General features: G+C 42.6%; 2 protein-coding genes across 7 annotated transcripts in view; both read left to right on the forward strand.

Moving 5' to 3' along the window:
- spg11 (SPG11 vesicle trafficking associated, spatacsin) overlaps positions 1–8,153 on the forward strand; it is a 36,226-nt gene extending 28,073 nt beyond the window's left edge. For 2 of the 6 annotated variants that reach the window (XM_088079585.1, XM_088079586.1), the window contains exons 32-40: positions 425–629; positions 1,720–1,857; positions 3,394–3,527; positions 3,750–3,869; positions 4,657–4,825; positions 4,914–4,990; positions 5,150–5,305; positions 6,728–6,879; positions 7,656–8,153. In XM_088079585.1, coding sequence (XP_087935711.1) covers positions 425–629; positions 1,720–1,857; positions 3,394–3,527; positions 3,750–3,869; positions 4,657–4,825; positions 4,914–4,990; positions 5,150–5,305; positions 6,728–6,879; positions 7,656–7,830 — 1,326 coding nt within the window. In that variant the 3' untranslated portion in view covers positions 7,831–8,153. Of the gene's footprint in view, positions 1–424; positions 630–1,719; positions 1,858–3,393; positions 3,528–3,749; positions 3,870–4,656; positions 4,826–4,913; positions 4,991–5,149; positions 5,306–6,727; positions 6,880–7,655 lie in introns of those variants that run through there. The other 4 variants (XM_088079587.1, XM_088079588.1, XR_015776922.1 and 1 more) reach the window with 3 other exon arrangements.
- Positions 8,154–9,024: 871 nt separating this feature from the next.
- LOC148189077 (uncharacterized) lies at positions 9,025–14,376 on the forward strand. The gene has a single exon (XM_088079589.1). The coding sequence runs from the start codon at positions 12,212–12,214 to the stop codon at positions 13,556–13,558; it is 1,347 nt and encodes a 448-aa protein (XP_087935715.1). The 5' UTR covers positions 9,025–12,211; the 3' UTR covers positions 13,559–14,376.
- The last annotated feature ends 472 nt before the right edge of the window (positions 14,377–14,848 follow it).

The following is a 14,848-nucleotide window of genomic DNA, read 5'->3' on the forward strand; positions in this document are numbered from 1 at the left end:
ATCCTAAAATCTTAGACATTTTATAAAATCCCAGAAATGTCTTCAAATCTGAGAAATGTCCTAAAATACTAGAAATGTCCTAAAATCAAAGCAATGTCCTAAAATCTGAGGAATGCCCCAAAATTCAAGAACTGTCCTTAAATCTTAGAAATATCCTTAAATTGGAAAAATGTCCTTAAATCCCAGAATCTGAGAAACATCCAAAAATCTGAGAAACATCCTAAAATTCAAGAAATGTCCTAAAATCTGAAAAATGTCGTGGGAGCGTGTATGGGGCTGCTGTGAGTGTCCCCTGGCCTCCCGTCAGTTTGCAGAAGTCAAACTGAGTTGAGTGTCTCTGCTTTGAAGAAACAAAGTTTAAATCTCTGAAACGTAAAGAAGTTTCCCGCTCACCTCCTCGGCGCTCCTCCTCTCTGCTCTGCAGGAGCTGCGGTGCTCCTTCACGGAGGTCTGCAGGGAGGATCCTCGCTCCGTGCTGGAGAAGCTGCTGCTGTCGGAGCAGCCGGAGCGCTTCAGGAAGGCTCGCGCCTTCATCAGAGCTCAGGGTCTGTCTGCGGACGCCGTGGCCGAGCTCATCTCCTCCGCTGTGGTCCGGACGCTGCTGGCCTCCAGCCAGGAGCTGCCGCCCGGTGAGAGACTGCGAGAGACGCACCAGTTTGGACAGAAAGTCAGAACTGGTTTTACAGCAAAATGTCTCCGTGCTCAAAGTGGGTCTGTGCTCACCAGCATGCTACGGTGGCTCTGAGGGTCCAAACACTGCAACGCTTCAGAAAACACTTTAGCCAAACACTTGAACATCACCCAAAACAAAACATTTCCAAAAACAAAATAACATTTTAGAAAATGAAGTAGCATTTCCCAAAACACATGAACATGAGCCAAAATAAAACAACATTTCAGAAAACACTTTATTTTCCAAAACACTACATAAACTGAAGAAAATGGTAAAAGGTGACGAGAAAAGATCCTGAAAGTCAATGTAAAAAGAGAGCGATTGAGATATCACCAAAATATTTTAAGCAAGAATAAGATGATACTCAAAAAATAATTTTCATGATCATTACACTTACATTTCCAAAAATCGTACAAGGTATATATTATATATTTTTGCTCATTCTTGTTCTTGGTTTTTAATTTCTTGAGTGTATTTTTATTTTTTTGCAAATTTTCAGGTAATTTTCTTGTTGCTTATTACTACTTTGTTGCATTTTTTTGCAGTCATTTTTTGTTTTCTTCCTCGGATGTTTTCGAAAGAAATCAAGACAATTTGCAAACTTTTTGCTAAAATAATACTCTATTAAAAGGCAACTAACAATCTTTGTCTCAATCTTAGTTACCATAAATAAAATGTTTTATTTTGACGCAGCCAAAGGAAATATTAAGGTAGAAGGTTTGACAAGTGTCTGCTCTCTGATCTCAAATTGCTTTTAACTGTTTATTTTATAAAATGTCAGAAAATAGTAAACGTCGTCTCGAACGCATCCCGATTATATACTTGTCACAATAAAATAAACATAAAATAGTAAATAAAAAAATCAGTTTACAGTGATATAAAACAGCAGATCTGCACAGTAAAAAATGGGCTTACTGAATGATTTTTTTTCCTCCATAATTGATTTAAAACAAGTATTAATTATGAAATTTGTGTGTGTGTGTGTGTGTGTGTGTGTGTGTGTGTGTGTGTGTGTGTGTGTGTGTGTGTGTGTGTGTGTGACCCAGCAGAGAGGCAGGTGTTCAGGCCGTCGGAGGGTCGGGACTCGCTGGTTCAGCTCATCAAACTGTGCGACGATCCGAACCTGGTGGGAGCAAAACTGCTGGAGAACCTCAACACGGTTCCACTGCGAGACCTGAGCTGCAGTATGACACACAAACACACACAAACACACACACACACACACATACACACACACACGCACATACACATACACTAAGACACACACGCACACGCACACAAACACACACACACACACACATACACACACACTAAGACACACACATTTTGATGTATTTTCTGTTGCAGTGGACGATTTTAAGCAGGGTTCCCACGGTCATGTAATACTTGAAAAAGTCTTGAAATTTCCCATTCCTATTTTAAAAGGCCTTGAAAAGTCTTGAATTTATTGTATTTTATGAAATTGTTACAGTATTCAAGACGATGATGATGATTATATTATGATATCGCAATAATTAGGTCAAGATACAATATTATTGCATTTTTAAACTTTTGCAATATATTGCAATAACATATATTTTGCAATATAGTGGGATTTATTATTATTATTATTATTATTATATATTTTTTATAATATTGTATTGCAGTTTATTACATTTTTTTTTAAATACTATCAAAGGAAAACTTTTTAAAAAATCTGTTTTCTATACAGTAATACGATAAACTAACAATAACATGACAACAGGACTTGTATTATTTCTGGGTGTCATTCTGGGCTTTTGACCCTGAATTTGTCATTTTGACTATTTTCCACCTGATGAGGTCATTTTGACCATATTTGGCATATGGAGGAAATACATGCTATTTCCACTAGGTGACCTGTCACAGTCAATGTAGCTGCTGATCACTGACATATCCCAGACTGTCAGCAGCTACACTCACACACTGACATATCCCAGACTGTCAGCAGCTACACTCACACACTGACATATCCCAGACTGTCAGCAGCTACACTCACACACTGACATATCCCAGACTGTCAGCAGCTACACTCACACACTGACATATCCCAGACTGTCAGCAGCTACACTCACACACTGACATATCCCAGACTGTCAGCAGCTACACTCGCACACTGACATATCCCAGACTGTCAGCAGCTACACTCACACACTGACATATCCCAGACTGTCAGCAGCTACACTCGCACACTGACATATCCCAGACTGTCAGCAGCTACACTGCACACTGACATATCCCAGACTGTCAGCAGCTACACTCACACACTGACATATCCCAGACTGTGATGATAATAATAATAATAATAATAATAATAATAATAACAATAATAATAATAATAATAATCTGCTTAGCATGTGGTATATTGGCAACAATTAATTTTTTGTGTTTGTTTTTTAATCTGAAAATATAACGGTATCATGAGAAAACCCAGCATTTAAAAGGATTACAATTCTGAATAATAATTAATATTTGATATTTTTGATTAGGACTGAAAAAAAAACTCAATGAAAATAGAAAATATTAATGTTTAATATTTTTTATAGCCTGATTTTGAAAAGAATAATAATTTAATTTATTTTATAAATATAAAAAAAATGTAGTAATAGTCGGGTGCTGTCGGCAGTGTAAAAAAAGGACATTATTTAGACTTTAACTTGAATTAAACTTTTATTTAAAGTCTTTCGTTGTCTCTCCTGCAGTTGTGGAGTTATTGATCGTCGCTCATGACTGCTTCAGTGTCACCTGTAACATGGAGGGCATCGTCAGAGTGCTCCAAGCCGCCCGGCACCTGAGCCACGCCTACCTGGCCCCCGGAGAGCACTACAGCCTGCTGGTAAGCCCCGCCCACTCATACACGCACAAAGACAATCATTTATTTTCATTTGCTTTATATTTTTTAGATAATGTGGTTGACCTCTGACTCTCAAATCAAACACAAACCCACCAGATGCTGATGCAAAAAACGTCCATATAAGGTCAGCAAATGTAAAAAAAAAACATAAATTAACAAACCGTGTGTGTGTGTGTGTGTGTGTGTGTGTGCGCTTGTGCGCAGGTGCGTCTGCTGACAGGTATCAGCAGGTACAACGAGATGACGTACGTCTTTGACCTGCTGCATCAGAACCATCGCTTTGAGATGCTGCTGAGGAAGAAGATGGACACAGACAGAGGACAGGTGGACACACACACACACACACACACACGCACTCACATTCAGACACACACACTCACATAAACACACACACACAGTAATTGTGTTAATATACAGTTAGACGTTTCCAGGATTTTTTTTTTAATGTTTTTAGGATTTCAGGATATTTGTTGGATTTTAGGACATTTATTGGATTTTAGGACATTTATTGGATTTTAGGATGTTTATTGGATTTTAGGATGTTTATTGGATTTTAGGATGTTTCTAGGATCTTTGAAAATGGTTTTCAGGAAACTTCTAGAATTTTTAGACATTTCTAGGATTTTAAGACTCCTCTAGGGTATTTGGACATTTAGGATTTTTTGGCATTTCTAGGATTTTGGACACATCTAAGACTTTAGGACATTCCTAGCATTTTAGGACATCTCTGTGATTTAAGAACTTCATGAGGATTTTTGGACATTACTATGATTTTTTTTTTTGCATTTCTACGATTTTTTAAAATGTTTTTAGGATTTTCGGACCTGTATCTGATTTCAGGATGTTTGTAGAATTTTTCTACATTTCTAAAATTTTAGGACATTTTTAGAATTTTAGGACATCTCTGAGATTTAAGACCTCTCTGTTCTATTTGGACATTTTTTGGATTTCAGGACATTTCTATTTTTATTATGAAATAGAAAATGGTTGGGGGGCCACCAGGCACCCTGTCAGGAGCCAGATTTGGCCCGCGGGCCGTAAGTTGAGTATCGCTGATGTGGGACGTTAACATGTCTCCATTGTCCCCTGATGTTCCCCGCTGTCTCTGCAGAGCTCCAGTCTGAAGACGGCTCTGCTGGATTACATCAAGCGCTGCCTCCCTGCAGACAGCGAGAAGCACAACATGGTGGCGCTGTGCTTCAGCATGAGGAGGGAGATCGGAGAAAACCACGAGATGGCGGCGAGAACGCAGCTGAAGATCATCGAGTCTCAGGCGTGGGGTGAGCCGGCGCCTACAGCCGTCAACGCCAGATTATCCCCGAAATCTGGATGTTATTCTGAATCAGCTGTTTGTGGTTTTGTCTCCAGTCGTCACCGCTGATCTGAAGAGCTCGCTGCTCAAAGTGTTGGCGCTGCTGAAGGACGCCGCCGAGAGCTTCTCGAAGGTACGTCAGCTCCTCCGCGTCCAGCTGGTCCCACCGTTAACGCCCGGACGACATCCTCACTGTGTGTGTGTGTGTGTGTGTGTGTGTGTGTGTGTGTGTGTGTGTGTGTGTGTGTGTGTGTGTGTGTGTGTGTGTGCGTGTGCGTGTGTGTGTGTCCAGGACTCGTGTGTGCGTCAGGCCGCTCGCTGTGTCCGAACCGCCAAGCTGGTCGCTCTTCAGCTGCACTTCCTGAACCAGGGATCGGACCTGCGCATCATCAACCTGCGACCTGCGGAGCTGCTGAACGCCGTCGCGGCGCTCCCACGATGCTACCAGGTGTGTTTACGTTACTGAGGACACAGACCCCGAAACTCTGCAGCGGGGACGCTCCGCTCGCTCTGCTGGGCCACGTTTTCTGGATTTTAAGACGTTTCAGCATTTTCAGGATGTTTCAGGGATCCAGGACATTTCAGGGTCTAAGCATGTCTCTGAGATTTTGGGACATTTCTATAATTTTAGGATGTTGCCAGGAATATAGGACATTTCTTAGATTTTAGGGTGATTCTCAGATTTTTGGATGTGTTTGGGATTTAATAACGTTTCAAGGATTATAGTACATTTCCAAGTACTATAATCCCTGAAACATCCTAAAATTTGAAGAATTTTAGGATGTTTCAGGGATTTTGGGAGGTCTCAAGGATTTTAGGGCATTTTTAGGACTTTAGGTCTTTTCTATATTTTCAAAGCATTTCTTTGAAGAATTTAAGGATGTTCCTTTTTTTTTTTAATTTTCTTTTTATTAGACATTTTAACATACTATAGATTCTGCATACAACTGGTACACAATAGCTGAGTCAGTTTTTCCTACATCTTTAAATCAAACATAACATTTTTCCTCATTTTTTTACCTTGCATCAAAATACAAGAATAACCTTACTTAATTATATCCACAAATAAAATTCTGCCCGACATAAAGGTCATATACCGACTCATGTACATTATGTTCTGTTAAACTAATATCATTTTACCATGATCCAGTGTAGCAGAAATAGGATAATACAATATACGAATTTTAGGATGTTTCAAGGATTTGGGTACATTTTTAGGACTTTAGGACATTTCTACGATATTTGGAGGTCTTGACGATTTTAGGACATTTCAGGATATTTCTAGGAGTTCAGGACGTCTCTAGGATTTTAGGACATCCCTTGGATTTTTTAGAAGAAGAATTTTTGTCACATGTACATTGTACAGCATTTTAGGGCATCTCTGATGTTTTCGGATATTTCTAAGATTTTAGGATATTTCTAGGTTTTTAGGACATTACCAGAATTTTAGGACATTTCTAAGATCTAAAGACATCTCTGTGATTTTAGGACATCAGTGTCTCAGCTGTGTCCTCTGTCGGGGGTGTGGGGGATCCTCCTCTGGCTCTTTTTTGATCAACAAGCTCTATTTTGATGCTGTTTTATGTCTCTGACACCTTATGGAGACTAAAAGGACAAAAACTGTTCACAGAGTCCATCACTATTTTAACTGTGAAATAGAAAACTGGGGCCAAATTCGTCCTGGGGGCCCTGAGTTGAGACACATCCAGTTAACAAACGTCTGGAGAGCTTTTAATAAGATGTCGAGCTCTGTGTATCAGATTCTGTGCATCGAAAAGGTTTATAAGCCATCAGTTAATTCATTAACCCTTTAACCCTTGATATGTTTTTAATTTGGTGTCATGTTGTCCCGTGTGTCGCTGTCTCTCAGGTGTTCGTGGTGTCCGAGGCGTACAGCTACAGTCCGGACTGGGCTGAGATTTTGTACCAGAAGGTGATCCTGAAGGGGGACTTTGTTTACCTGGAGGAGCTCAAACGCCACCGCCCGCTCACCTCCGGCCTGTTTGAGGACATTTTCAAGAAGTAAGACAGTCAGACTCTCTGTGATGGAGCTGCTGGACAAACGCCGCAGCCTCGCTCCGAGAGCACAGGCTCCTCCGAGCAGGTTATCTACGGAAGCTCTTCGTGGCCGTGCGTTCATACATCTTCTCCCTCTGTTTTCCTGAGATAACGGGATCATTTTCTCTAGATGACAAAAGTGTATTTTCCCGAGATGGCGACAAAATCGATTTGAGATCTCAGATAATGTCATGTCACGTCATGCTGACTGTTATAACAGCTGTCTGTCGAGCTAATTTGACGGCGCTGGACGTCACGATGCGTAACGGTCAGAAAATTGAGAAAATTATCCCGTTATCTCAGAAAAAAAAGAATGATTGTATGGCCGCTCAGGGCTTCCTTAGTTATCATCTGTGTCGGTTAACTCTTCAGGCTTTGAGCATGTTTACAGAATATGAGTACCATCTACTCCCGCCTTTAAAGAATATTTCAAAGTATTACAGTAAAAATACGAACACTGTTGCTCCACTGAAGGAGAGAGAACGCCGGAAATAACAGATTTTGTGAATACATGCGTTAATATGAGCTATTTATTTTATTCCACGATAAAGTAAAACACAAATTTAGAAATATATATAGATATAAGTATGGAAATGATAATATTACAGAAATATATAAATAAAATATTTAAGAAAGTATATTTTTCTTTTATTTTTAGCAGCTTAAATTACCAGAATAAAGAAGTGTGTGTGTGTGTGTGTGTGTGTGTGTGTGTGTGTGTGTGTGTGTGTGTTTTGCAGGTTGGACGGCGCTCCCAGCAGCGTCACTGCGAACGTGAAGCGGCTGCTGACGCACTGTGATGACGTGTACAGCCGTTACCGGCTCGCCTATCAGCAGAACCTGTATGACGTCACCAAATCTCTGCTGCAGGACGCCACGACCTCCAGCTACCTGAACGACAGGCTGGCCAGCTGAGCGGCTGACCCGCTCGCTGAATGACTTTTACTGACCGACTCGCCAACCGGCTTTACGTCAGCCGGCGTCCTAATGAGGACGACAGAAACAAAAACTGAGATCACGTCGATCACATTACTTATTTATAAAAAAGTTACAATAAGAGAATATCTGTCTTTTCTAAACCTTCTGCAGAGATAAATTAAAATCTGATCATTTAATTAACACAAAAATGATTTTTTTCAAATGACAAATAAAACACTTAACTGCCTAAAATCTTGACAAAATGGTAAAAATTCCACTTTAAAAATTAAGATTAAAGATGCTTTATGAGCAGTTTTGAATCAGCGTTTAAGAAGCTTCTGCTTTCAACAAATGCAGGTCAACACTTTTCTGTGCGTTTTTTTCTTTTCTTTTTATGAAATCTTATTTCTGAATGTTTCTGCAGCTCCGTCACCATTGTCTTTATTTGATTAAACGTTTTCCAGCTGTGGAGCCAAACGCTCTCCCTGTGATCAGCTGCTGTGAGTGGACGCTAATTTATGCTTCCTCCCTTCCCACCACCTCCTCCGGTGATCGTTTCCCCTCCGCCATCGTGAAGGAGCTCCCGATCACACAAACACACCTGGAGGAGGAGAGGATGGAGGAGAGGATGGAGGAGAGGATGGAGGAGAGGAGGCCTCCGGAGGAGCCCAGAGAGAGGATACACCGGTGTGTCCTACACGGAGTGGCGAGGTGACGGATCTCCCCAATTCTTCCTTTGCGGTGTTTCGCGTTTATGCTGCGCCTCCTCGTGCCTCTTTATTTCCTCACACAGTTTATTCTCACTGTGATCAGAGACGAGATCTACAGATAATATCTCGGAGCACCGTCACGTGATAAAATGTGTCGGAGAATGCACGCGCGTACCCTCTCTCTGCGCGGGAGATTTGACAGTTGGGAGGTCGTCGACAGCGCCACGTGCTGAAGGGGCGCCGCTGGTCCCATAATAACATCCTTCTCCCTGTTAGCGCCCTTTTCTCATGTTCCTTCTTGAAAATGACGAACACATAAAGAAATAAATGATGGTAAACTAGACGGCCCTGTTGTTCCTCATCATTGACCTGCTGACCAGCCTGCACCGTGAGACCTGACGGCGCATCTCAGGTCAGAGAGATGCCTGACTGATACATGTCAGAAGGAGCTTATCAGTTATCTACGTTTACATGACTTTTTTCATAAAAAAGGTCTAAACCTTCAGGTGCGCCGTTTATAAAACTAAGAACAGAGGAGGAGGAAAAGAGATCCAGATACAGAGGCGTGTCTCTTTTAGAAGAGAAAAAAGGCCGTTTAGTGTGAAGACGTTTCATGTGTACGAGCTATCTCAGTTCAAAGCAAGCAGAGCTACATAATGAGGCGATATAATGATGCTGTGATAGCTGCTGAGAACTGAGGGATGGTCATGAATCATCTGAATGTCAGGACAGTAGTTTATACAGCTCACTGCTGCTCTCAGTGCTGCTCTTTCTACCCAGTAATGAGCTGAAATTAGCGGACCCATGTGGACAAATAATTACTCGTATGGTCGAGCATGTGTCACTGTTTCATTGTGGTGCATCCTCTCTGATTTTATTAATGAATAATCACAACTAAGAAATAAGTGATGCACTGCAGCAGGTGTTTGTCCTCCGCTGTCTGCTGCAGGTTCGTGTCTTTATCTTTGCAGTAATCGGCTAATGTCCTCTATAAGTGTCCAGATGAATGTGGACACTTTAGCAGAAGCTCCCAGCAGCTGCTGGAGAAGAAACGTCTAATCTGCATCTACACGTCTCTCTGAAGCGGGAACATTTACACTATTATTGGTGCTCTCTGAGAAACTGCTGCTATCATTGTTGTTGTTGTTGTTGTTCTGAATATTATATTGGTACGTGATGTTCCAGTTCAGCCTGGTTACTTGTTGTGATCGACGTGCGGGGGTGGGATGCGTGGGGACCTCACCTGGGGCCCCAAAATGAGTAGAGCCGGCCCTGGGTGAGCTGAAGGTGAGCAGGGAGGGAAGCTGTGGCTCTGAGGTGGTTGGAAACGTTTTCAAACACAGACGACGCAGAGCGGAAAGAGTTAAAAATTCTGTGGAAGTTGAGTCACATCCACAGGACACAGATCACTCGATAGAGAGCCCAATGTGTCAAAGTGTCCCCTGATGAGGAGATAAAGAGGAGAAGCTGTTGCGACCGCAGAGAGAGCTGATAAGGGGAGTGGTGTCAGCGTTTGCGCGACTCTCAGCAGCAGAGCTCTACTTCCTGCTGTTTGCTGTCCCCAACAACATTCACACGTTCGCTCTGAACGCGACCTTTGACCTGCTGCTGAACACCGGCGCTGACAGGCGCCGGTGGCAGTTAATCCAAAATCAACCCGAACCCACATACAGAGCCTCTAACAGACGTAATGTTGCACATGTTGGTTATTTCTGTTATTTTTAAAATTCTGTTAATCCTTTTCCCTCCGAAGTTGTCGACTGTCACACATCTGCCGCGTGTCTCACGCTCTCAGGACACCGAGGAAAGTCTCACGCCAAAACACTGCAGCAGCAGAAGTGTTGAACAGTCACATGACGCAGCGAATAACTTTGACTCTAATACAGCCGAGTGTTCGATCACCGAGCAGCGTTTCATCATCGCACAGCTGATGGTCCGACAGCAGCGCAGTGAGACAGACAGCCAATCAGAGCTGAGCTCCTCTGAAAGAACAAACAGTCAAATATTCAGCCGCAAACTGACTTCTTTAGACGTCTACAGGCTGCTTAGTTTTAGTTTCAGCTTCAGACTTTGAATAATTTAGAAACAGCAGGACGCATCGCTCCGTGTCTCATCCAGCCGTTCGCTCTGAGCTCTCATTATTTTTACCAGGGCCACATGTAGTGATTTGGGGGCCCGGGGCCACAGGCACATTGCCTGATTTCCCACCTTTCTCTAACTGTGAATGTTGGCAGGCTGTTGGCAGCTACAGGAAAACCCAGGTTAAAAACGCAACAGCCTCTTAGCCAATCCTAGACCGCTCCCAGGCTGTTTACATCCAGGTGAGGTGAGGTCACTTCCTCTTTTCTCATCCCACCTGTCTGTTTGTCTGCTTTTAAAGGATTAACGTGAGCCATGTGGGAAATTCTGAAGCATCGCTTTCTACCCAGTCCAGGCAGCTACAGACCATAATAAACAGTCATGTCTGTGACACACGGACATAAAACCGAAGGACAACCGTCACGTTGGTTGTTCCAGGAAACGAGACGGTTTGAATGTTTTATTTAGATTAACTGGAGACTTTTCAGTTCAATTCAAAACTTTATTAAGGACTCTGCTCACAGAGAGGTTTGTAGGTAAGAACATAAAATAAAAGGAAAGAAAATAAAATGACGATATATAAAAACACACCACGGTGAATCAGGCATTTACATACAGACGTGAACGTCAGTGGCTCCATATTACAGACTTAACCCTCACTGAGCTCAGTTCAGGATTGGCTGGAGCCAAAATAACGCCGTTTTCAGGTTTTCCTGCTCTACATAAATATCCATAAATCAGATTTCTTGTTACAGCAGAACAAGAAGAAACACCAACCCTGGCGAACATTTGGCTCCATGAAGCTCTGAGCGTGTGTCAGCAGCAGCCTCATGCTCTCATTAGAGGCCACAGTCCGTGTCTGCAGCTGCCTGTTTTGTAGAGACGCCACAGATGGGCAGTTTACAGAGGCGTACAGAGAGCTTCAAACAGAGAGCTTTTCACAGGCTCAGACACAAACCAAATGTACGAGCTAACACGTTGCCTTACCGCCCTGTCTGAGTATATCACCTGACAGATCACCGCTGATGGAGCGGCCCAGGTATTTTAACCCATCACACACCTTAAGAGCTTTACCCGACAGGAGGAAGTCAGGGAATACCGATTTTCTGTCTTCCTTACATCCCAAAACACCTGAATTCTTACGAGGAATCCAGGAACCCGTCTTTGCAACAGTTTCTTAAATCATTTTTCATGATTCACACGTGAAAATCCAAGAAGCTCTTACTAAAGTCTTCACCACCTCACTCTGTATTTTTCAAATATATTTCTGATATTTATGAACGCTCCTCTCTCCCTCCATCATAGATTTAGATACAAACACACATGACGTGTCCTCTGTCACATCTCACTGCTGCTGTCTCCACATTTCTCAGTAATCTGAAGACACCACAGCCTCAGTGGTTTTAGACACGTCCAAAGGACACAGATGACCTGATAGAGACCCCAACGCTGCAAAGTTTCCGATTATAATGAAAAGATAAAGACGTGATGATGTTGCAACCGCAGAGCGAAGCTGCTGATGAGGGCTGACACGGAGCTCATGAGGGGTCAGTGTTTGTGGGACTCTCAGACGGAGACCTCGGAGCAGAATGGCTGCAGTCACAGAGCTCTGCTTCCTGCTGTTTGCTCTCATCAACAACATTCACGCACAACAACTCATCAGCATCAAGCGGGAACGGGACTCTTACAGCTTCAGTCTCCCCGAGGAGGCCGACTCCTGCCTGATCTCCAGGTTTGTCGGTGAGGAGAAGCTGGTCCTGCTGAACACCTCTGACCTCTGGTCCCACAACTCCACGGCACCTGAAGACCCGAAACGACGACTCTCGGTCGTCAGCACGCACAACATCTCTTCTTACGAGATCCACGACCTGACCCACTCAGACTCCGGCCCGTACCGAGAGGAGTGTTGGACCGACGGCAGAGTCACACACGACAAGACCACCACCGTCATCGTCTGCAGTCACGTGGATGTAAGAAGATATTATACAGTGACACCTGGAGAAACAGGGGATCTGCCATGTTTCAGAGTGACTGACCATCAGGACGTCCTGTGGCTCAGACGTGAGTTTGGATACGAACAGAAAATATGGAGCAGAGTTTTTGGGGACAATGAGACATCAGTGATGGACGATGATGGAGGAAGATACCAAGTGGAGAAAAACACATCAGCTCTTCGTGTTTTTAACTTCACAACAGCAGCCAAGACAGTGTTCAGCTGTCTGAAGATGGACCAGCAGCAGTGTGTTCGCAGTGACCCTGTATGGTTACGGCTGTACAGAGAGACAATCTACGGCTCAGAGGGACAGACGGCTGTGCTGCCGTGCACTCTCACTGATTTCAGTGATGATCAGCCGCCGCAGTGGGACATCGCCAACACCTACAAGGGACAACCAAACCAGACTGTGTCCTCAGTGGACCAGAACTTCTCTCTGGTGTTTTCATCACTGATGTTAAATCACACAGGTCAGTACGACTGTCAAACTTTTGTCAGTCTGAAAAGGTATCAGCTGGTGGTGTGTCCTAAATTTGGTCCTCCTGCTGTCGAGCTCTTCTCAGAGGGAGAAAACGTCACTCTCACATGCAAAGTTCAGGAAAAGGGTCAGGGGTCATTTTGGTTCTTCAAGTCAAACCAAACAGAAGGCAGAGTTGTAAATCTAGGGTTTGGTCAGAGTCTGAGCAGAGTGAGTGAGTCTGATGATGACGGGAGTTTGTTTGTCTCTAATGTCTCTCTGAAGGACGCAGGAGAGTATTGGTGTGCAGTTATCGACAGAGGTCAGTGTCTCTTATCCAGTAAAACGGTGTTAAAGTACAGAGACCCGTTTGGGGTTCACTCCACCTTCTACAAAGTGAGATGGGCGGTGCTCAGCGCTCTGCTGCTGACGCTCTGTGTTGTTGTGGTCGCTGTGAACCGGAGGACCAGGACCACTTATCACTGAATTTACCCAAAACACCATTTTTTGGAAACTGACAATCAATAACTCAGTAAAAATGATGTTAAAAGATGCTGAAAGAGAAGGAGTGCATGAAAATCCGTTTCTGAGCGTAATAATTGATCATTAATTCTGTTGGAAGCAACATAAACAAAGTCAAAACAACTGAGATCTGATTATTAATTTGTATGAAATGTTTCAGATTTTCTTTCTGTTGTTAATTCTGCTTCTGTGTTCGTACCTTTAGTCGTTTCTCTGGTTTAGTAGAAAATGAGTTGGTCGTGAGAATCTCTTGAGTAAAAAGAGGAGCTACAATCAGCTGAAGCTTCAGCCTGAAACCTTTTCAGCTCAGACTTTTGATTTTCCTGTGAATTTAATGCCTCGGTGCTTTTTATTCTTTATTATGTGCATTCATCTGAGGAAACTGTTACCGAGGAGACGGACGGAGAGAAAAATGAGAATACTGAGAGAAAAAGTGTCTGGGGTCAGGAGTTGACCTTTGACCCGACAGGATGCAGACGTGTGTGTATATATTGTATATATGTACTTTTTGATATTTCACTCATGTATTTGAACTTTGCTCTCAGCTCAGCTTTGCTTTTGGATCATGTGACTGAGTTTGATTATGTTTTATTGAACTGATGTTTGATTTGAAATCAGATGATGATGTGATTTCTTTATTACATGTGAAGGAGTTTGAGTTGTCTTTTATGCATTTATCATTGTTACGGTGTCTTCAGTGTTATTGGCTGTTATTATACTCTGGACGTTATCAATCAATAATCAATTGTCTCCATAATAAAGCTGAAACAGAAACAGTCGAACTCTGTCTCCAGTTTTTACTGTTTGGGTTGTGATTTGTGATTTTAATAATAATGAGCAACATGTCTGTTGGTTTGTTTAAATATTTAAATGATTGAGTGAATGAATGAAAGCAAAAGGGCCTTAAGGCCAAGTGCAATGAATAAAAACAAAAATATAGAAAAGAAAGCCTTTACAACACCTAATCAATCTCAATAAACAAATACTAAAGCCACTTAAACGGAAAATCACATGTTCGAAGAGTAGTACCCTTCAAATGCCAGGTTTTTATCATGAACCACTATGTTTTTAGATGAAAAGAAAAAGATTTTCAATATACTACATTCTGAGTCAATTTTTTTTGATGATCACAGCCTGGGATGTGTGGTGATTAACACCTTGTGGAAAAAGCATATATTTTCTCCCCTGTTAATGTGTAGTTCCCGCCTCAGTATTTAGGTTTGATGGGGGCACAGGTGCAAAAGGACCAGGTGG

The sequence above is a fragment of the Plectropomus leopardus genome, chromosome 7, assembly GCF_026936395.1.
Source record: "Plectropomus leopardus strain MGB_pleo_1.0 chromosome 7, ASM2693639v1, whole genome shotgun sequence".
NCBI classification, from domain to species: domain Eukaryota; kingdom Metazoa; phylum Chordata; class Actinopteri; order Perciformes; family Serranidae; genus Plectropomus; species Plectropomus leopardus.

What these genes read in the sequence shown, in the direction of transcription:
- LOC148189077 (XM_088079589.1), top strand. Translation starts at nt 12,212, where the DNA reads ATGGCTGCAGTCACAGAGCTCTGCTTCCTGCTGTTTGCTCTCATCAAC.